General features: G+C 29.3%; 1 protein-coding gene across 13 annotated transcripts in view; it reads right to left on the minus strand.

Moving 5' to 3' along the window:
• Positions 1 to 4,059: 4,059 nt before the first annotated feature.
• LOC108560750 (voltage-gated potassium channel subunit beta-2) overlaps positions 4,060 to 23,043 on the minus strand; it is a 32,681-nt gene continuing 13,697 nt past the window's right edge. For 9 of the 13 annotated variants that reach the window (XM_017918430.1, XM_017918427.1, XM_017918418.1 and 6 more), the window contains exons 2-10: positions 8,155 to 8,390; positions 6,891 to 7,001; positions 6,737 to 6,833; positions 6,536 to 6,663; positions 6,251 to 6,463; positions 6,047 to 6,186; positions 5,577 to 5,786; positions 5,390 to 5,520; positions 4,060 to 5,336 (exon numbers count right to left, since the gene is read on the minus strand). In XM_017918430.1, coding sequence (XP_017773919.1) covers positions 5,419 to 5,520; positions 5,577 to 5,786; positions 6,047 to 6,186; positions 6,251 to 6,463; positions 6,536 to 6,663; positions 6,737 to 6,833; positions 6,891 to 7,001; positions 8,155 to 8,359 — 1,206 coding nt within the window. In that variant the 5' untranslated portion in view covers positions 8,360 to 8,390 and the 3' untranslated portion in view covers positions 4,060 to 5,336; positions 5,390 to 5,418. Of the gene's footprint in view, positions 5,337 to 5,389; positions 5,521 to 5,576; positions 5,787 to 6,046; positions 6,187 to 6,250; positions 6,464 to 6,535; positions 6,664 to 6,736; positions 6,834 to 6,890; positions 7,002 to 8,154; positions 8,391 to 13,690; positions 13,772 to 14,056; positions 14,175 to 20,419; positions 20,633 to 23,043 lie in introns of those variants that run through there. The other 4 variants (XM_017918425.1, XM_017918426.1, XM_017918424.1 and 1 more) reach the window with 3 other exon arrangements.

Consider the following 23,043-nt stretch of genomic DNA (forward strand, 5'->3'; position numbering starts at 1 on the left):
GTTAGGTAACATTTTTATAACACTTGCATGTCTCCGAATAGAAAGCAAAAGAATAAAAATAACATAGATATGATAAGCAAAATCATTAAAAAGCGAGACCAAGTTATACTTTTTTCCGGCATGGAACGCATTATCGTATTTTACATTAGTTTATATGGGAAACATTGTTTAACAGTAGGAATATAATGATACATGTAGAACTAGTTTAAGTGACAGAAAATATTAATAGTTTGCAACACATTTCTGTCATTTTGTATAATAATATTATTCAAGATTATACTGTTTATATACTACAGAGCAGCAGTCGCCAACCTTCTTGATCGTGAGGTCACCAATCGCAAAATATTGAATCCAGCGAACCACTACCATGATATGAAATGATTCTTATATCTGTTTTTGCTTTAGGTCTTTTATAAATATGCAATATAATAAGGGAAAAATTGTAAAAAAGTAGAATCACAATATAAGAAAAACAAAAATTGCAAATATATCCAAATTACTCTACGGAATACCAAATACTCTCGAGGACCACAACTGAATTTTTTGAACGGGCCGTGAAATGACAGCTGTCGCCTTGTGTTAAAAGAAGGAAGTTATGAAAAACTTAATAATTAAGTTGCTGTACAATTAAAAACAATTATGTTGGGTAGTATGGCAAAAAGATTGGTAAGCAATGATATAGATCAGCGCGATACACTATATTTGTTGACGCATTGAGGTAAAGTCATTTCATGACTCATTAACAATTTTATCTATGTTGAGAACATATTTATTCTTCGTATTTCTTCAAACAGAAAATTATCATCAATAACTTCTTTCAATTGTTTCGTTACAAATATAGTTGTAAAATAAACATCTTCATATTTAGTTTCAGCAAATGGTAGTTTTTTACTAGATTTTTATACTTAATTCCAGAATCAGAAATTGTTAGTTTTTATTTAAAACTAGAGATTATGAGACTCAATTTCTTGTGCAGTTTTGTTTAAAAATTATGCCTCGCTGTGAACAAAATAGAGCATAATTTTAGACGATTGATTAAGAAATAATGCTTTCAATCTCGCAAAATGTCATTTTGTACCTATTACAATGTTCCGAGATAATAGCCCATTTTGCACCGGGTACATTACAGGAGTCGAAAAACTTAAATGTATCTAATATATATTTGAGGCTCTAGAATAATTTTTAAATTGTTCTTTGAGATAGGTTTGGTTCTTTTGATTCATCAATTTGCCGACAGATGGTATAGTATATCTCAGTTAAGTTAGAGATGGAGTAAGTTTTTCAAATTTGAAGATTCAATCGATTTCGGTACATTATAAAATTGAAACACAACGGTTTGTTTTGTCCACTCTTATTTTTTCAAGGTTTCATAAAATATTTAGAAAATAAAACAAAAATGGAATTGTGTTATCTTATTTGATGTCAATGCACTTATAATAAAATTTAATTATACTTACTCAGAAAAGCATCATAATGGTAAACTATCCACCGGAAAAGATTACCTACCTAATCTTAAATTTACTCAATGTTCACATTGATGAACAGATTGTAAATCAAATTACACGACATAAAAAAAACTAACTCAAAATAATGCATAATATAGCAAGTTACTATTCCTCTACCATTTTGTTACTTACTAGTTAATTTTTTTTAAATTTTGCTTACCTCCATAAACTCTAATTATATTAAATCAGTTACTTCAAGGAATAACAAGGTGCAACAGTTTCTATATGTGTGTCTAAGCTCACAGCGTACTTGTGAAGACAATATTTAGTACTTAAAGAATATGTAAATCATTTTTTAAATATAAGTAATATCTTCTAAATTTGTATGAAGATGAATTAGTGTATCTTTCGAATTTTGTATATAGAAATAAATGTTTAGATTTTCGTACAGTATATACCTGTATATATAGAAATTGGAGGAACTGTTATGTAAATTATATACTTGTTTTCAGATGCTAAATCATATAAACTACAGGTATCCCCGACTTACGAACTCCTGGACTTACGAACATTATTCTAAAGGCTCTAACTTGTTACAAGGACATATATAGATATAAAAAAATAACTATCCAAACAAAAATTAATAATTTCTGCTTTGCTTTGCTGCATTTGTTTCTTTTGTCGTTGAATTTAACATTTATAAAAGTAAAAACCATTATAAAGTGTGATAAGATATGTATTTTGTTTTTTTTAAGATTCCCCCGACTTACGAAAACCCTTTGGAACGGAACTAGTTCGTATGTCGGGTGATATCTGTATATGCAAAAATTAGAGTAGAATAAAAAGTTTGTGTTTCCTTTATTTGAAATATTAATATAAGGCCTAAGGAACTTTTTTTGTAAAAAATAGGTTTAAAAGAAACAAATTGGTGTATGTGTTGAGGTAATAATAATATATTTTAAGAAAAAAGCTTTTTTTATAATATTGCAATAGATCAATCGAGACTTAAAACAGATCTCGGTTCAAGATTGGAAACGCAGTTTCATATACATGGTATTTTTTTGTTTATTTATTCATTTGTAAAATTGAGCCGAATGCTTTTGGAAAATTCACACTCTCACGCACTTTGTTCCAATATATATATATATTTACATAACAATTAGGCCTATCGTTGCCTATACATTATTTTTATTTATTCATATGCCTACATCTTCAAGGGCCCGGCCGCTACCGAAATTGCATGCAAAAAAGTCTCCCAATCAGATTCGACGGCGTCCACAAACGACACGCGAATAGACGGTTGAAGATGCAGCGGGTCACTGGACTTCTAGATATTTTCGCTTAATTTTAGATTCCCAAAATAAGATTCATTTTGTGCAGATTTAAGTCACTCGTCTTCGAAACAAAGAGTAACACATATTCTCCTATATGGCAGTAATTATTTTTCTGAAATTAGGGTTCTCGGTGGGTGCATTAAAGCTTTGCTTCTTCGTCCGATATCACCGAAATAATGCACTATTAATCATCCTCATCAAAATGTCATCCATCGCATTACAATAATCACTCTTAAATATTCACGTTGATTCCAAAATTAAAAGAGCGAAAATATTTAGAGTTTCGATACAATGCAAAAGTTGTTCCATACAAATTGCGCACTCACTAATATGAAACAAAACAATACAAATATTATTGAACGTCGTTCACTTAGTGTTTTCTTTCTTTCTGTCTTTACATTATTGCTTTCAAGTTAAAACCAAACTCGCGGTTAAAAAAAAACTTATCATTATTTATGTAGAACTATGCACCGATATCATCTTTTTTTTTTGCTGATACCAAATATTATATATATATTTTTGTACAATTTATATATATATACAAATAAGTGTATATAACAATATTTTTTCTTCCACGATTTTTCTCCATTTAATATTAATATACGTTACAATGATAAGAATTCATAACAAGAATAGAATTGATAGATTCTAAGAACAAGTAATAAAATTTCGAAGGTTACAACCGGGACAGAGGTTTCTTGATTCAGTTCCGTTCATTTTTTTTTAAAGAATATGAAAGTCCGCACGGAACAAAGCAAAAAATAAATTTTTCATAGCACCAGCTCAACGGGGAGCTTTTTGTTTTATTCTTGCAATTTATTCTGGCTCCAATTAGATAAAATTATGCTCAATTTATTGTCAAACAAAATAATCACAGACCAACGTTTTGCTCTACATATTTTTTATCATTCGGACATCAAAGAAAAGATTCTTCTTAGAAATGATCTGCAACAGAGCGGAATCAATAAGGTGCCTTCTCCTGGTTGTAATAAAAGACGATATGAGCACCGAACTTCTGTTTTTTGTACACAATAACAAGTTGAAATATGTTTTTGTTGTACTTGGACATCAAAGAGAACAAAGTGAAATGAAACTATTATTATAGCAAATGTAAACGATATCACAAAACACATGGTCTAACGCTAGTAAACTTTAGAAGGAAAATAAATATATCTTCAACATTGCATAGAGTACATTGTCAACCCATAATCCAATTATTTAATAAGCAACATTCCTAAATCATTCATCAAATAAATACAAATGAAGATACAGCAATCTGAATTTTAATTGAATTTTATTTAGCTTCGTGCTGGTCTGTTAACATAATTGAATTGAATTGACAACGAAGCCAATGCAATGTATTTAATCACTTTTACTTGCTTAATTATGGTTTCGCCTGGTATTGGTTCAGTTATATTAATGCCGATATTTGTTTTTTTTATATAGTATTTACACGAATCGTTTTAAGGCTCCATAGAGGTTCGTTCTCATTTCCGCGCATCAAATTTGACATTGACAAATTTATTCTGCAAGGTTTGCCTGCAAGATACCTTAAATTAAATGGGTGATGAACAAAGAAAACGATCGGTAGCGAATTTCTGTTGCATATTAACAATCCGATATATCGTGACTACAGTAGAATTCATAAAGGAAGCTCTGAAAATATCAAGAAACAATAAACGAAGTGTATCTAAGAGATTATTTTCTCGCTTTTCAAACATTTTTTTTGTCTTCTTTTTTTTGAGATAAATTGGTTATATACGTTTTTTTTTAATGATAAAATCTATGTAATGAAGAACTGGGACTTGACGCGTGCTGTCGGTTCTTCATCGTTCAAAAATGTTATTCTAATTTTCTTTAATAGTTTAGCGTGTATATAAATGACAGGAGTAATTATAAGAAAATATTACGTGATAAATGGTACATGGTATAATTTGTCTTCTTCATCGAATACGCCGATATTTGGCCATCCACCATCGCCCGCTTCTTCCAAAAGTGTAGTGTGGATGTGTAATGTAGTAAGAGCTTCGCTCTGACAGAAATTCTTCTCTTAACTCTATTAATCCATTTTAGGTTATTTTTGCTTCTGCAAATCTACCAGCAAAGATTTCGGTTGGAAATATTCAGATCACTATAAAAGCTGCAGTAACCTCTTCCATTAAATACAGCATTTCCTATTATCAATTTGCTTTAAATTTGAATGCGCTGCGTGTTTCGAAAATGTGCCTAGATTTAAAGTTTTTTTTTGTTTGTTTTGCTTTATACTTGCACCGGACTGCTCGAGGATGAGGATTTTTTATCCTTCGTCTTTTTTGCTAGAAGTGTTTCTATGGTACATTTTGGTCCTTCGTCGGGACTATAGGACCAACGTACTTTCTCTCGAGTCGCAGGCTTTTCGTCCGGGGTCTTTATTTTGCGAGTTTTTACAAACTCGGTCACCTTATGTCACTGAATCTCACAGAACGGCATTTTTTGATTATCTTTGTTTTCCATTTCAGCGTTGCTAAAATCATCGTCTTTCGGACTATCTACGTTGCTCGTGCCTCCCTGATTCCCACTATAAAAATTATTGTCTATTAAGTTACGTACATTACACACAATATAGCTTACCTGATAGAACCAGGGGGGCACATTGATTGTCATCTAAGCGCCAGGGTGGATATCATGGGTGGCCTTGTCGGTTTATTTTCCAAAATCCTCTCGATTTCAGTCATCATATTAGTATTTAATTTCGGCACAAGCTAAAACATGGTACCTCTTATATCTGATACGAAGTTATATTTTTATTTGCATCTACCTGTAGTGATTGAATACTTTCATACAGTTGATCTACAGTGGTGGCACCTAAAAGTAGGCATTGGACAGATTCGTTCTTCAAGCACCAAGCTATTATCAATTGAGACAAAGTACAGCCTAAACGTTCGGCCAGCGCATTCAGTTCCCGAATTCTTTCCGTTTGTCTGCGTGATTCTTCAGGCTGTATTCTATCCTTCATCCAACTGTAGCTCTGTAACATTCAGTAATTCATCGATTATAACTTCTAGATATTATATATGTAGCTTTATTATACGTAAGTAAAATACTTCAAAGATATAATTTATAACTCCAAAAAAATATATAGATTTTTAATGTAAGGTGATAATTATTCAGAAATATTCTGATACGAGTGATTATAAAAATATAAGTGATTATTTTTTTTTAATAAAAATATAATATCTCTATTCTTTAGTACATATCTTTGTATATGACATCATTGTAATACATTACCTCTTTATTGACGGTTTCATCTTCTGTCCAAGAAAAGGAGCTGTATTTGTTTCGGAAGCTGGCGCGAGCAAACAATTGCGCGGTTGCGTCTTCCTTCCCTTGTGGCATCCCGATCGAAACTGGAGACCAGGCCATCAACCCTGTAACAAAGAAGAATGTACACACTTGAACGAGAATATATGTGAATTGCAATCTTCATCTCACCGACGCCAATCTTATTGTACAATTCCGGCATGTACAGCTCGGTCTTCTCCCTGCAGAACATGTGGTATTCGGTCTGCTCGACGATGGGCGTAACGCAGTTGAATTGTCTACAGTTGGTGTAAGCTTCCATTACCTCAACAGGAGACCATCGTGCTGTGCCCCAGTACATAGCCCATCCCTGCGATATGCAGTAATGCATGGCGCGGACAATTTCTGATAAGATACGAATCGATTAGCAGGGCGAAGGGATTCAGAGTTGGCATGTGGGATTCTTCTGCTGCTTACCTTCCATCGGACACATGGGATCCGATTTGTGAACAATGACCACATCTATGTAGGACAGCTGCAGGCGTGTCAGACTCGATTTTACACTCTCGATAATGTGCTTACGGCTCAGGCCTCGTTCATCCGATCTAAACCAATTTATTCATAAAACACTCGACCGTAGCTCATGCGCGATTTTCATTAATAACGCAGGTTCATTACCTGGTGCTCCAGTAAATCTTCGTGGTCACGATGTAGCTACTTCTCTTCCACGCCCTCCGCGTGAGTATTCTTCCCAATTCGATCTCAGCCCGAGGACCTATTGATTATGCAATTAGACAATCTCCAAAGATTCACTTCACTTTTTAAATAATACCAGAGTACGCTTCCGACAAATCGAACACGTTTATTCCGCTATCCACAGCCAGCACGATTATCTGTTCAGCCTGCTCTTCCGTCACACCCGAACTGAACGTAGACCAAGTGGCTAAAACATTATTTATCTAATTATGTTATCCTGTATTATATTTACATCTTATTCTTACTGCATAGAATGTAAATAAAGATACATCAAATACATGTTTGATACAATGAAAGAGTAAATTTGTATAATGATTATGCATTACTCAGAGCATTCAAAATGGAAGAGAGAGTTCCAGTAGGAATATTTGCTGTAATTGGTTATATAGCAAACATGAATGAAATATGTTTGCCAAAGAACTTGCTGCCGGCATGTTAAAGATATGTCGTGTGTTTGCAACACGATGAGCGGAATGTAGTTTGCGAACGGCTTTTGCGGTTTGGAAGCATTACTAAGCTATGTGAAACTATTTTACGACAAACATTCCCGGGTTATTAAATGGAAAATTGTTTTAAGTAATTAGCATTCATAAACAACTACTGGATTTTTCTTTCCTTTTTGTATTTCTAATCAATATTACTCTTTCATTGAGATATCAATTAATATGTTTTAAGGAATAGTTATTGAAATAATCCACAAAAAAATAAGAAATTATTATGAGAGTGATTAATTTTACATTTCTTACTTTTTAAAAGAAAGTATAACAAAGCTAAATAGCAAATGTAGAAATTGACAAGAATCATTTAGTAATATTATGATTATTTACCACATACAATGATAATCATTAAGCGAAAAACATTAATAAATATTTTTAGAAACTAATAATGTTACAAAAAGAAATACACATATATTTCTGGTCATCAACTTTTCAGCACCAATGAATATGAACGAATATTGGCAAAAACGACATCAAACTGAAATTTCCTAGTTGTTAATTTTAGTGATTATCTCTATTTAATTGATTCTTATTATTCATCACATACCGGAATAAAATTAGAAAGAAGAAAAAAATAACGAAAATGTACTACAAAATTGGAAAAGAAAGCGAATAATTGCTATAAGTTCAGATTGAAAACTAGTAATAAAATTTCAAAAATAAGTGTAAAGCGTTAGGTCTAGGTTATTAGAAGAATTGTATTTATGGTATTAAATATTAAACATGTTAAATTATGATAATTGATTATTTCTTGTCTTGTAGATGGTATTTAGATATTAAATGATTGCAGCAGGCGTGTCTGAAGTGTCAGTTGAGTATTTGAAGTTCAGTGATAATAAATACCCAGTCCAATGTTTGAGACACGAAGGCCACTTTTGCCGAGATTCTTGTATCGGAGTCCAGGTGTGATGGAGGTCTGTCTGCTGAGCTGCATCGGTGCTGCAGGCGCTGAATGGGTGAGTCCACTCAGGAGGAGCCTCTCTTTGGTGATGGTACTGTCCCGTTCTGCAAGGGCGCTGAGGCCGCTGCCCGCGCTGAACTCCTCCATGCAGTCCAAACTAGCTATCGGTGCACGACACCTGAAATCCACCGCAACCAAACGGCCCCCACAGAACCCATTTAATTCGATCATAAAAGGAAAATCATCTCGAAACATATATAGACACAAAAATTTACAATAATATCTCTGATGTAATGAACGCTAAAAACACTAGTATTACTATCTCTTCTATCTTTTTTTACTGTTAAGTTTTATTTTAGCGTGGCGTGAAAAGGATCTCTCTGTTTTGGCACAGAAAGTGTGTGGAAAAGGGCAAGCAAGCTGTATACTGAAAGTTCTACTTTGCATGCAGAATGTTTGGCTTGGGGAACATGAAAATCTATTTGGAGCTAAGCAACTCCGGTATCTCCCTCCCTCCCATCTATATAAAATTCAATTGAATTTTGATATGCACAAAGGGAAACCGCAACTCTATACTTGTTTTTTTTTCATCTCCAGGTATTGCATATTTCGCATTAATCACATTACTTGAATCTGAAAACTCATTCATGGATATGCATAGATCCGTTTTAATGCAATTTAAACGAAGGCAATAATATTATTTTTAAAAAAGGTAACAAGAACATAACTAGTTTGTGTTCTAATTGGGTTAATGCCTTTTAGTATTAGAACTTGTGTTTTCAAACTACTATAATTTTACAATTACATTCAGAAGTGTTAGTACTATTTTCAGATTACGACGGCATTTTAATTGTCGAATTAGTTCGAACGAAGTTTACCGTCAAAACGTTTCGATGTTAACGATTCACGTACAAAAAAGGAAGCAAATTAACACTTTGCTTGTTATAAACAGAAGATTTTGAGAGAACGCTATTTGTAAACAATGTGCTATTTGTACGAATCTAAATATTATTGTTGCTAAATAGAGAACAGTGTTGTTGTATTATATTGTTGTAATAATACTATTGTGTAAGTAATTTATATGGAAATGAAATAAAATTTAATTACCACGAGACAAATTGAACACGTTTATTCGAATGTTGTTTGACAATTATGTGTAGTTTAATTTCTACAACCACTTTATTGTTGTGTATTATTATGAGTAATATTTAATCATATTAAATTTAAATGATCGAAATTGCCATGCAAATAATCGTTTATCATATTGTGTCTTTTAATGTAATGAAAGCTATCTATCATCATACGTAAAACCGTTGTTTTGCGTTGCAAAAAGGTTGAGAACCACTAATTAAAAGATGGTTTGAAAATATTTACAAGTTAAAAGTATACACTCAGCTTATTTTAATACAAAGTAATTAAATATGCTAAATTACATAACATGATTATTTTTTCAAAAATATCATTGCCTTAAGATGCAATTAATTTTTACTTTAAGAATTATAAATTTTATGAAGATATATCGCAACTAAATATTTCATAAAATCGGAAAATCTCTGTTTTTTTATTATTGTTTCAAGAAAACACAATACAGGTAAACGTCGTTTTGCGCCAGTTCGATTTACGCCAATTCACAATTACACCACTGTGAAATAACGCTTATTAATTACTGATTTTACACTTATATAGAACTAAATCCTACAGTTACCTCACTTTAAATAATGGTACATTTTACGCCAATTTGATTTGCGACGGCTTTTGTAGGAATGGAACCCCGGCCTAAAATGACGTTTACCTGTATATTATATATCTTGATAAAAAATAATGATTAGTTTTATATTTATAATTTAGATAGAATTATAATAAAAGCAATTTATTAAAATATATAACGGTTATTGTTAATTCAGGTACAGAGCCTTTATTTTTCAATTGTTATGCTTTGCCCTTAAGTGAATTTGAACTTTTGCCAAACGAACGCGATTCCTCTTTTTTATTTTCATTCGCGGCTGATTGTTATAGTTATGACTATTTGTAATGCCTGGGGCTGCTAAAAAATAACGAGCATACTTAATTTCAGAAAGGGCTGAGGGCTGATAGTAATTCTCTCATGATGTTTTATTAATGATTCAGAGGAAATAATAGAATTTTGGTTTGATGAATTTCGGAGGTCATTAATGAACTCATGCGTCGGTTTTTTTTATTGAACCCTTAATTTGATTAATTAGCGTTCGAATGGAAGCGTTATAAATTATTTAGTCTAACGAAATTCATTTCTTGGCGTCAATATTTCTTTTTTAGAATTACGTATTTACTTCTGCAGAAGCAAATCCAATTTTCATAATGGATTTAGAAATGCAGGAAGAATAAATCTGCGCGCGGAACTGAAATAGATTTGCACATTCAATTCAATATCACTCAAATGCTGTTATATAACATTACTAAATTAATTGAAATTCAAGTAATGTCGTAAATAGTCAATTATATAATGATTAGTTTGATTACATTTAGTTTGTACACACAATCGATTGTTCGTTTTTTTTTCTTTGAAAAGATGCCATATAAAACTATGAAAATAATATACAGTGGAACCTAGCTTAACGAGTACCTCGCATAAGGAGCATTTCGCTTACCGAACAAAATGAATATGTATATGAATATGTTTCACTATACGAGTAAAAATCCGGAAATTTTGGAACGGTTCCACTGTATTACGTCGATGATAATTACATGTTAGAACTCATCAAGTAAAAGTATTAGAGTATTCGAGTGGAATATCCGCATCTTTATATACATTTTTAATTATTCTTTCTGTGTATCTTATTTTATATTTAATATTTAATTGTTGACCCTTATAGAATTTAATCGTGAAAATATATTTATTTTTGTATGAATTTCACTAAGTGCTTGAAATGTGATTTCTAAATATAAAACTTCGAAAGTATAATTTATCGCAAGGTCAAAAGAATCAGCCCTCCCCATTATATATACATGAAATTCAAGAATAAGTTCTCAACAATAACAAACACATAATGCATATACATCCATCATAGTTCTGTTTAACGTCACTGGTGACCCACAATGTCAACTTTGAAATTGGTTCATGTTTTCTTTTAGAAAATATTTTCCATCTCTATAAAAGCATATAATATCAAATATTATAAGAAATGGAACTTTAACAATTTGATTGACCTTGAATTATTCAATATCGAAATAGATTTTAGATAGTTGAGATCCTTCAAATTTAATATAATTTTGTAATATGTATATTAATAATAAAAATAATACCAATAATTTATTTTAATTAGTCAATATTGACATTTTTTCACACTGAAAGAAACATCTTTCTTCTATTACATCTTTATGAAATTAACTGAAATACGATTTATAATTTAGAGCCTATTTTATTTCTTGAAAAAATCAGTACAAATTGGACTGAAATACAGCAATGGGATATTGTTTATATAAATTTGTTATAATTATGTATGCAATAAAGATTACTTTACTTATTCAGTTAAAAATAAATATTTAAGAATTGTTATCATAAAAATATTCGAATTAAATAATATATATTTTGAAAATGAATTTTAATAATCATATAATATTGACTCTTTGGTTTGAAAACATGATATATATAAATAAATATGTTATACAGTCGGTTAACCTCGGTTAACGTTACCTATACCAAAGTCCGCAATTGTTGGAAAATATTGATAGTTCTTGGAAAGAAATGCTTAAATAGAGTTTGGAGACTAGAATATAATCCAGGGGTTCCCAATTTATTATAGTTTGCGGCGCCCTTAATATATCAGAATTTTTTCGACACTTGGGGACGGTCAAAACATTGGTCTATCTTATGTTAATATATCAGAATACATATACAGTACAGCGCGGCGCACAGTTTGGGAACCCCTGATTTAATCAATAGGTTAAATATCTATGAAAAGGATGTTAGAAATGTATTGAATGCAAAACATGATTGTTTTTCGGTGGAATATTTAGAAAATGTTAAATGAAAAAAGCTTCAAAAATAAATGTAGACTCATATCTGAAACGTGAGTTCACTTTGTATGTATCAGGAAAGAAAAAAAATCGTTTTTTGATGGTAAAATATAAAAAATAATCACTATCTGATAAATGTATTATTTCCCTAACTCTTGAATGGCATCACTCACATTGAACATTTTTGAAAGCTCAGAGCACGTTGCGTTAGAATTTGAATCTACAACTTATTTAATATCCTCGTTGTTAATGATCTTTGGTCTCCATGAGCATTATTCATCGATCAAGCTGAAATTACCCGAAGAAAATCTTTTAAACCGCTTCCGCACTGTTCGATCACCTACAGCAATGATTTTCAAATTTTTGGTGCGCGGCCTCCTTTTGGACATAAACATTTTATGCGACCCACCGAAGAATGGATTTATTTTTTTGCGACTCCCAAAATATTTTGTGCGACCCCCTGGGGTCCACACTTTGAGAATCACTGACCTACAGCATGATCTTCGAACGCGGTACATATTTTTCGTTACGCCTCAACAGCTTTAGTGCCGAGCTTGTATTTATAAAACAAACAATCTCAACTAAAAGTTTGTAAACAATTACAGCAAAATTTGTATGGACGAAATGAAAGAGTTATACTAAAGTAGACGACACTATATAAACAAGTCTTATTAATTACAGCAACTTAAAATATATTTATGGCAATCTGTATTATTAACCGCACGAAATATTTTATTTACTATGGAAATCTGAAAAATAGTAATTTTGAGGAACGCATCCAATTCGTTAAACGAGGTATGACTGTATTAGATAATCTTGAAATTTGAAATATATTTGAATAATATAGAAATCTCTTATACTTTAAGCAATTAAAAAGTAATATTTATCAATATTATATTTACCTTACCCATGTTCCTAAAAAAATATTAATTATATTACATAATATATTTATGTTTAAATTATTAATATATAAATGAAGCCAAAAGGAGGCTTTATATACAAAACTGTATAATTATGTAGTATACAATATAATCTAATTCTAAATTAATGATCTATACTAGTTAATGTCTATTTCTAATGGTATATTGTATTGAATAAATTACTATGTACACGAATACGAAGTGACACCAATGAAGAAGTAAAATTAAACGGATGGGAACGTGTAATCAATACAGAACGCATTTCAATAACTAAACTCACTAAATTCAATTTCGATGAATCGATCTCAATTAGTCGGCGTGAGTCGAAAACTAATTATAACAAGATTAACATCTATTACCCGAAAACGGTCTGGTATAATTGGAAAAAGTAGTGGAAACACAGACAGCGACATAAAAAAAGGAGACACTAATAGTTTTCCTAAGAATTTCGAATCTAGAAGACACAGAAAAAAAACCAACAACACCAAAATGAGATTAATGTACTTTTAAGTAATGGAATATATAAATGAAATCGAAATAGATATAGAGACGTCAGACTTACGTAATATCCGGCGCGTTTCTTCAACGACGCAATCAATGACGTTACAATACTTTATTGCGCTACGTGTTATATCGATTGGTCCTATACAAAAGTATACAAGTTGAATTCGATGTTACAGAAGTAAAAGAAATAATACGAAGAGACATATTGAGATTTGCAGTACAATGTTTAATTTAAGGTTAAAACATCAGACTATTTTTGCCGTCATATGCAAAGTTTACACTAATTAAACACACCCCAAAAAAATGAAGATTGTGATAGTGTGCGGGATGTACGTTGCTTAAACATCTAATTAGTGGACGGAATTAAATTTAAGAATAATATGTTATTTTAATTATAATCGTCCGAAGGAGGTAACCAACTTACTAATTAATTTCTGCGTGTATTGTATGTGCGCGCGTGTTTTTGTGTTGTTTGGTTATAATAATAAATTCGTGTGCGTTTTCCGTTTCGGGGTGTTTCGTCGAGCACAGTTTGTATGAGACTAAAACACGTAGAATATACATTCCACATTTTATGTTACCACAATGCAGCACAATCGAGCACAATCATATTATTGAATTTGTTTAAAAATCAATTGCATTAACATTCATATTGTTTACCTCGACTCGTTAGTTAAACATTAAATGGTTCTATAAAACTATAATTGGATCGTTTGTCAATGAAATTGGAGTGAATGGTATTTTTTATGTATGGATATTTTAAAATTATAATTGAAACACTTTATTTTAATAAATTTTTTATGGACATTTTACAGTTTGTATTTTAATTTAGCATTAAGTTTTTGTGTATTGAAAATCAAAGTTTTTAATATTTTTGTAAAAAAATATGTTAGACATAGAATATATATATTTAATTAAGTCTAACGTAAGTTTTTTTTTATATTATAACGATTATATGTTATAATTAATGTCCAAAAAAAATTGTATTGCACACTTATTTAAGCTGAAATGCGAGCACATTATGTAATTATAGTTTATTGACATAAAAACGAATTTAATCATTTTTATCAATTTCAAACATGAAATCTATATATTCATATACTCACATTTATTTTAGAGTTAAATTTGGATTGTTGTAGTGTTTCTTTTGAATGATTTTTGTCAATGTAATAATTTTACTAGCATTTGTCAGCTGTGAATTTTAGCTTTCTTAAAAATCAAATCAAGTGTATTTTTTGTGAGATTTGTTTGTGTAGGTTTAATTTTAACATGTAGAATAAGAGCGTTCATTTTCGTCAATTTATTTATGAAAAGCAAAGAACGCAACACAAGCTGCTAAAAAGTTAAGCAATGTGTATGGTGATGAAGCTCTAAAAGAAAGACAGTGCCGGAATTGGCACTGGGATCTGGTAGGCCAAAGGAAGTTGATGATGCTCAAATCTAAGCCATAATTGATTCGGATCATAATATTTCTGTTGGAAAGATTGCAGAAAGGTTAAGTGTATCGCACATTACAATTGAAAATCATCAAAAAAGGACCAGAGTTGGTGAATCGTTAAAATGTTATATTCCACCATGATAACACATCATTAGGCACTCGCCAAAAAATATTGACGCTTAGTTAGCAAGTGATGTAATATCCGCCGTATAGCCCTGACTTAGCAGAACCTTACAAAATTTGTTGAACGGTAAAACCATCAATGATGATAACGCTGTGAAATTACACCTAGTTCAGTTTTTTGTTAATAAAGACCAAAAGTTCTATGAGCGAGGGATAATGATGTTGACTGAAAAATGGTAAAAGGTCATTGATCAAAATGGAAAATATATTATTGAATAAAGTTTAATAATTATATAAAAAATCGTGTTTCATTTGTATAGGGAAATTGGCAATTTCTTTGTTGCCAACCCAATAATTTGCATTGATCTCGGGCGGAAAGACCTCGGTCGATAGCTCTTTGATGTCAATGTTTGACCAAATAATATTAATCTGAATTAGAGTGTTTAACCTGAATTCCTTGAAAAATAGATGCTAAAAGTTACAAGTTAATACAACAATATTAGTCAAAATATTTTGTATTACAAACATAAATATATATATATATATATATATATTTTATTATATAAATTTAAAAAAATTAGTATATTTTTTTATATGAATTTTCCTTTATACAGTCAAGTCTCTTTTTGTGTCTATTATTTTTGTGTGAATTAGTTCTAGGATTAGTTCGGTTTCGAACAACCAATTACCCGTACTATGCGAGGTATTGCTTTATATTTACAAAAGTAATATATATTTTAATTCCTTTAAAATATATATTACTTTTGTTTTCTCAGATCCATAATTTACGTCAACTTTCCTGCATTGTTCGTTGATTATAGCATTCATGAAATGAATATTAATATTAAAATAGCGTAGTAAATTCCATTAATTTTATTTATGTAAATATATTACTCGTATTTCCATAAATTGTTTTTGCACTTTGATAAAATATTATGATTCAAAATCATATTAATAAAATGTAGAAATACACGCTAATACGAAATAAATATAAACCAATACACAATACATACGATTCAGAATCTTATATTTAAATATGCGATTTATATTCAAATCAGTAGATGATGTTCCTCCTTACTCATGATTAAACTATCTCCGATAAACCACGCCCTTAAAAAGTCATACATTTAGTGGATGAACTTTAAGCAGATGTGCGATAACCTATGACATTTAATCAATATGAAGGTTCGTCACAGCCGTTCTGTTAAATATTTATTAATCTATGTCAATTTTCTTGCTGTACATAAAAAATATATTTATTAAAATTGAGTATAAATAATTTAATTAAAAATGTAAAATATCATAATATAATTAATAGGATATAATCAATGTATATAAGGAAAATGATTATGTGTACAGCAATACCTCGTATAGGCCGCTACGATTAGTCCAGTTTTATTCATTTAGTTTCTCGATTAGTGCGGTTTTAAACAATTCGGTATATTGATGAAATCAATTACCGGAATAAGCAAGGTAATTTATATAACGTTCAGAGTAGCAAAAGCAAAATTTATAAGTACTAAATCAAACAAATAAAGCAGTATTAGTATTAAGCAGAGTTAATTTGTTTGAAGTTATATATTGTGTAACGAAGAATAAACACAAACACGGATTGGAAAGTATTATAACAGTATCTAAAACCTTGGAATATAAAATATTGAACTTTATAATATTAAATAACACAACTAATAATACAAGAATTTTGAAGGTTTGTTAATAAGTTGATATTGTCACGATTGTACATATATTCGAAAGACATCAGAAATATAAAAAACAAAAATGAAGATCTGCATATAATGGATGAATATATATAATCACAATCTACATTAGGAGCAGTTGTGAGCTCGTAAGAATTTATAGTGGTGGAGCTGCGGCAATAAAATTTTAAAAAATAAATATGGGTAAAAACATTTAATAGAATTCTTCTCTTCATTCATTTTGAATATAAAAAAAGAACTGAGAACGGCGATAATAAAAATACATTCATTTTTTAAGGAATATAGATAATTGTGTAATTTGTTGCAGAAAATTAATCCACTATAAAATATTTTGTTTACTGCAATATTTGACTGTACGGTTTAGTTTAAACTGTTGAAAATACAAATATAAGCTTAACTATTAACTATTGGAAAGCAGTGTGAAACTTTATAAGTTATTAAATTTATGTTAACTTGAAGACTAAAACGTTTTAAATCATTTACCGTTTTAGTTAGGTATTATGTTGCACATGACATGAGACTTAAATGTCTGTCAGGCTTACCAACTAATTGCAATGTATATACAATGCAATTTAAACTGTCTGTTCAGATTTGGTATCATCGGACACGGTAACAACAATAGTTGGTACGATTGACATGCATTTAAGAATAAATAGAATACTATCAATTTAATATTAATAAAAGAATAATAATATAAATCGATAATATTAAATAATTATTCAATATTGACTTGTATATTTGACATAACATTTAGAAATTATGGTCTTTAAATCAGTTTATTTTCTTATTAACATAGACTAAGACCTCATTTAAAGCTTCATCCATTAATGCTAATTCGACAGAATGCGGTCTACTCCAAGCCTAAAGACCTTTACATTCGTTTATTGAAATATAATCACATGAACAAATAGTAAATGTTAAATTCATTTAACGCTATTTTACTTAGCGTTTGTCGTCTAGGATAGCATCTTAAGCACTAATTGACGTATTACTGTATATGAAAATAAATTGGATTAAATCAAAACCAGATATTAGACATTTACTATTATTGGTTTGCTGCATTATAGTTCTCTATTTAAAAACCAAAAATTTATAGATTTAAGATTAAACTTGAAAGTAAGGAAAGTTAGCTTTAGGTAAAGTTATATTAAAATAACTATTTAAATATATTGTTTTCAACTGTATATTAAATCGAGAGAATCAAACATAGAAATAATGAAACGCTTCGCGAAAAAATGAAAAAAATAATTAGAGACAATATTCGGATCTTAAGTTGAGATAATTGAAGTGTTTGCCCTCAAAAATATTGATTGTTTCGATTCTCATACAATTAACGCAGTATAGAAGTAGATATTGAGATAATATGCATGTCATCTTATAACCTCACGAAATTTTTGCGCTAATTATAGAATTTTTTTATTTTTAATAAAAAAAATATGTAATTTATACAAAACCGGTTAAATACGGTTTTCGAATTTTCATTTATAAAATTCTTAAATATTAAATAAAACTATAACAAAATAAAATTACTCCATAGAAAACTATAGCGAAAAACGAAAAACGAAAATCGGTAAATGTTTATAAAATATTATTATATATTTTTTCTTAGAAAATATGATTAAAATGAAAATAACGTCTGAAATTGCTCAAACACTTAGCCGCTTTTTTCATCATTCTAGTTAACTTCTATTGAATAATTTGGATACAATATTAATAAAAATTGTCTAGATTTAAGATCACACTTTTTGATGTTAGCAAAAGAAATATGCTGGACGTCTTTGTCCAAACGTTTTGTGAATTTTATAAGTAATTTATTTTCTCTCTTGAAATCATGTCTCTACAGCAAGTAATATCTTAGAACTAATTTCATTTTTCAACTTTTTTCACGTTACAGAAATTCAAATATGTCTTCACTTGTTAATAAATTCGTATTTTGTCATCCTAAGGACTCTTTCTATTATGACCTCTAAAATTTTTCAAGATTTTTGGAAGTCAAGAAAAAGACTTAATTCCTTCCCAATTTTGTGTATGTTTCATGAAATTTAGTATTTATACCAGAGACGACTTTGGGATCAAAATGTTTATGTTTTTAATCAAATCAATCAAATAATTATTTTTTTATATTTTAAGTCTAGGTTCTAAATCCGGTTTTGTAGTTGAAAAAACCCGGTTTTTGAATTGTATAAATATCTTCAAAACCCTATTAGACATTATGTTTCAAATACTCGAAATGAGTAGTGTTACCTACTAATATACAAATTTTTCGTAGTTGACATTATTTGAAATAAATAATATACAAATAATAATGTACGCTTTCCAAGTAGCATTTGAAATTAGTTCTTATAATTCCCAGATCTCAAATATTAAAATAGGTAGCCGAGATTCTATTTATGAACGCGACGAATTTTCTACACAACTATCTGTTGACAGAAAACTTTTAGTAATATAGGTAAATAGTTGAATCTTATAAAACATTTAAAGCTGCATTAAAACAAAACATCAAAAAATCATGTATTTTCATGTAATTTTGTTGTTGACGTTTTCAAATATATTTTTCATCTCGTTTGAAAGTCAAGAATAAGACTTATTTCCTTTCCAATTTTCTGATTGTTTCATGAAACTTAGTATTTATAGCAGAGAGGACTCTGGGATCAAAGTGTGTATTATTTATCAGTTTAATTGTATTCTATATAGTTATTTAAAAAAAAATCCATAATTATTTGAAAAAATTGAAAACTTTGTATAAATATAATTAGAAATTATTGACTCAAATAGAGTTGTAGAGGTAAAATACATTTAATTGTATAATAAATGAGATTTGTGAAAATAAAATTGATATAAGGAAATCCTATAAAGATACTTAATAATCCTTCTTATGCTGCTCAACTAGGACTAAAATGTTATATTCAAGGATTATATACAATATGAAAATCGCAAGTGAATATAAAATGCAGAATATATATTTATATTTCAAAAAAGAGAAATTGTCTTATATAGATTTTATTAACATTTCTTCTTCAATTATTTAATTACAAGGATTTAAATTATAAGCTTACCAGGATCGTTGCACTTAACCTCAATGTAAATAAATAGAACATATTATTAGCACACTTATTGCTTATATAATATTACACACATATCAAAAAAAAAAGATAATATTGTATATATTCCAATATATGTCGATAGTTAGACACGACAAATAAAAAAATCATATACAAACTACTACAAAAAAAATTGTGCACTAAACGTTCTATAAGCACAAACAATCATCTTGGCAGCATTTATCTTATTAAACGATATTCCAAATTAACATAGTCATATTGCAAGAGTATTGAACGCAAAGTGTAATTAATTACATGTCTTTATTTAATATTCTTACAAAGCGGGATTGAAGCTTGACTTAAACACCCCAAATGAAAATTAATTACAAGGAACAGAAAAGAAAAGGAAAATGAAGAGAAAAAAGTAATAACGAGGATGTAAATTATGGCAAAAAGTATTTACTTACAATATTTAACAAGGTCCATTATTTATTTTTATTATAATCGGGGCCTCGACTATGATTTAATATACTCTTATTTATTTATCTCTTCGTTTAGTTAAATGTTCACTGTATGATATTAGAATGCTCGAAAAAAAAATCACTGTTTTCGGTGGGCGCTCATCGTTTTAAAGCACGTTCATTTCTCGGACATTCCTTCTTAACCCAACAATCAATTATCTGTATTAACAAAATATATAAAGAAAAATGATATGAGTAAATGATAAAAATTAAAACAAAATGTTATAGCTTTTATTCTTATTAAATGTTGAGAAAGAATAAACATTAAAGTTTAATGTGAATACATCTGAATCTCTTAAAAATAAATGATTCTCTTTAAATATATAGGACGTAATCTGCATTGGAAATTTATTTCGGTCTGCATACATACGTTTATCGCTCAGACCATAAAAAAATTCCCATTCATTATTTTCTCTCTCAAACTCGTTTACGCTAAAGTTTGCAACTTCCAGAATATGAGCAACAGAGAAAAATTGGAATTTTAATTTCGGAAATAAAAAATATACCTCCCCGAAACGTTTAATGGCGTTTTCGTTACAATTTGAATTCGACGAAGTTCAGGTTTCAGCAATCAAAAATATTAAGTTTTCCACATAAAATATTTAACGAGCGACTCTTTATTATTATTTTCTAATGTCATTTCGCAGCGGCAGTAAATGCAAAACTGTTTAAATATATGTTAAATAGAAGAGAAAAATATATTGCAAAAGTCATAAACTAGTTTTACGATGATTTCTTGATTATATTTTATTTGTTTGAAAATAAAATATGTAATATTATAAATGTTTTATCTTTAATATTACTAAAAAATATGATAATTGTTATGAACATGTATTATTTATTTCAGTGATTCTCAAATTTTTTGGTCTGCGTGCCCCTTTTGGATGTAAAAAGTTTCTGCGACCCTCCGACGGATGGGTATGTGTAGAAAAACAGTTGGGATTGATCTGTCATTATTTTTTTGCGACCCCCCAAATATTTTACGCGTCCCACACTTTGAGAATCACTGATTTATTAGACAATTATTTAATTTTATAAAAAATATTTTTAGATTTTTAATATATTTATAACTAAATCATTCATACAATTTTGATGCATATTCTGATTATATATTCTGGATGTTTATAGTTTATATAATGCAGCAATATTTCGCATAGTCCGGGCAATCAATGGTTTGAAACTGGACTAATCAAGGCACTAACACCTGCTGTATAAATTCTAAAAAACCGATCATGTGATGTGTACAATAAAATGTATTGTTCTTGTGTCTTCTCCTTAATTGAATATTTATTAATGTATTCAGACTTTCAATTATCTTTCAATGTATTATATTTACTATAATATGCAGTTTCTAGAACGTCTATCTCAAACATACAAGGAATACTAGAATTTCCTTTAATTTCAAAGTATGCTTATATGTACAATGGAACCTTGCTAAACGAGTTTAATCCGTTCCAAAATTTCCGGATTTTTACTCGTATAGTGAAACATATTCAAAAATACACATTATATGTGTACACAAGTTTTAAAAATGATGTAGCATGCGCGTAATCCGGTACTTCTCTTCTCATCGTCACTCGTTATGCGACACGCCGCTCGTTAAGTGGGTAATTTTTCATACAATTAATTTTGCTCGTTAAGCGAAATGCTCGTTATGCTAGTTGCTCGTTAAGCGAAGTTCCACTGTATTTTTATAACGAAAATGTGGTCAGAGATTCAAGGGAAAGTTATTTTAGTAAACTGTGTTCTTAAACAACTAAATTTAACAGAAATTATGGAATAATTAAATTGGGGAGGATCCACTACAAAGTAATTTACTGCAAACCCTGACGCTTTGGTTTTGATAAAATTTGATTCAAATTTTGCTCCTCTTTGCGCCTTTAAACAATTAATGTGTTGTTAACAGAGTTGACTAAATATAAATAAATTGGTAATAAAATAATTAATAATATGTTTAGAATGTGACATAAGAGAAAATAAAATTAAAAAAACGAATTGAAATCGATCAAAAACTTTTTAATTAAATATTATATATGATACTGCAGTAGAAAATTATTTTTTATCATGCTATTAGCAATGATTGAAAAAAATTAATTATTATTACATAAGTTCCAGTTTTCACTATAAATAATGATTTTTATAAATTTTACTTTAAATATCTATAATATAACAATATTATCTTTTAATAATTATTTTCAGAACATTATAATAATGCAATAAATATTTGGAGGTTGATAGAGACACTTTTGCATGCAATTGAGTATATGTTTATACTAGATAAATTTACTTATTTTATAAACTTGAATTTAAGATATATTAAAGTAAATTCTTTCAAATTATATATAACTCTATTATGAGGAACAAATCTATTAAAAGTATATTAAAATGATTAATTATTAAATAAAAAATATTATAGTTTATCCCTTTTTTGCAAAAATCATTGAATTAAACAGATTAAGTTTAACTTGTTTTAGATTACAGTTTTGAGGAATTAAATATGTTTGTTCTGAAGAAATTTCAAAAGTAGGAAAATAGTAGAATAAATTATTAAGTTTCTAAAACTCAGTTAA

This window comes from Nicrophorus vespilloides, unplaced genomic scaffold (genome assembly GCF_001412225.1).
Source record: "Nicrophorus vespilloides isolate i.1.1-1 unplaced genomic scaffold, Nicve_v1.0, whole genome shotgun sequence".
Classification (NCBI taxonomy): domain Eukaryota; kingdom Metazoa; phylum Arthropoda; class Insecta; order Coleoptera; family Silphidae; genus Nicrophorus; species Nicrophorus vespilloides.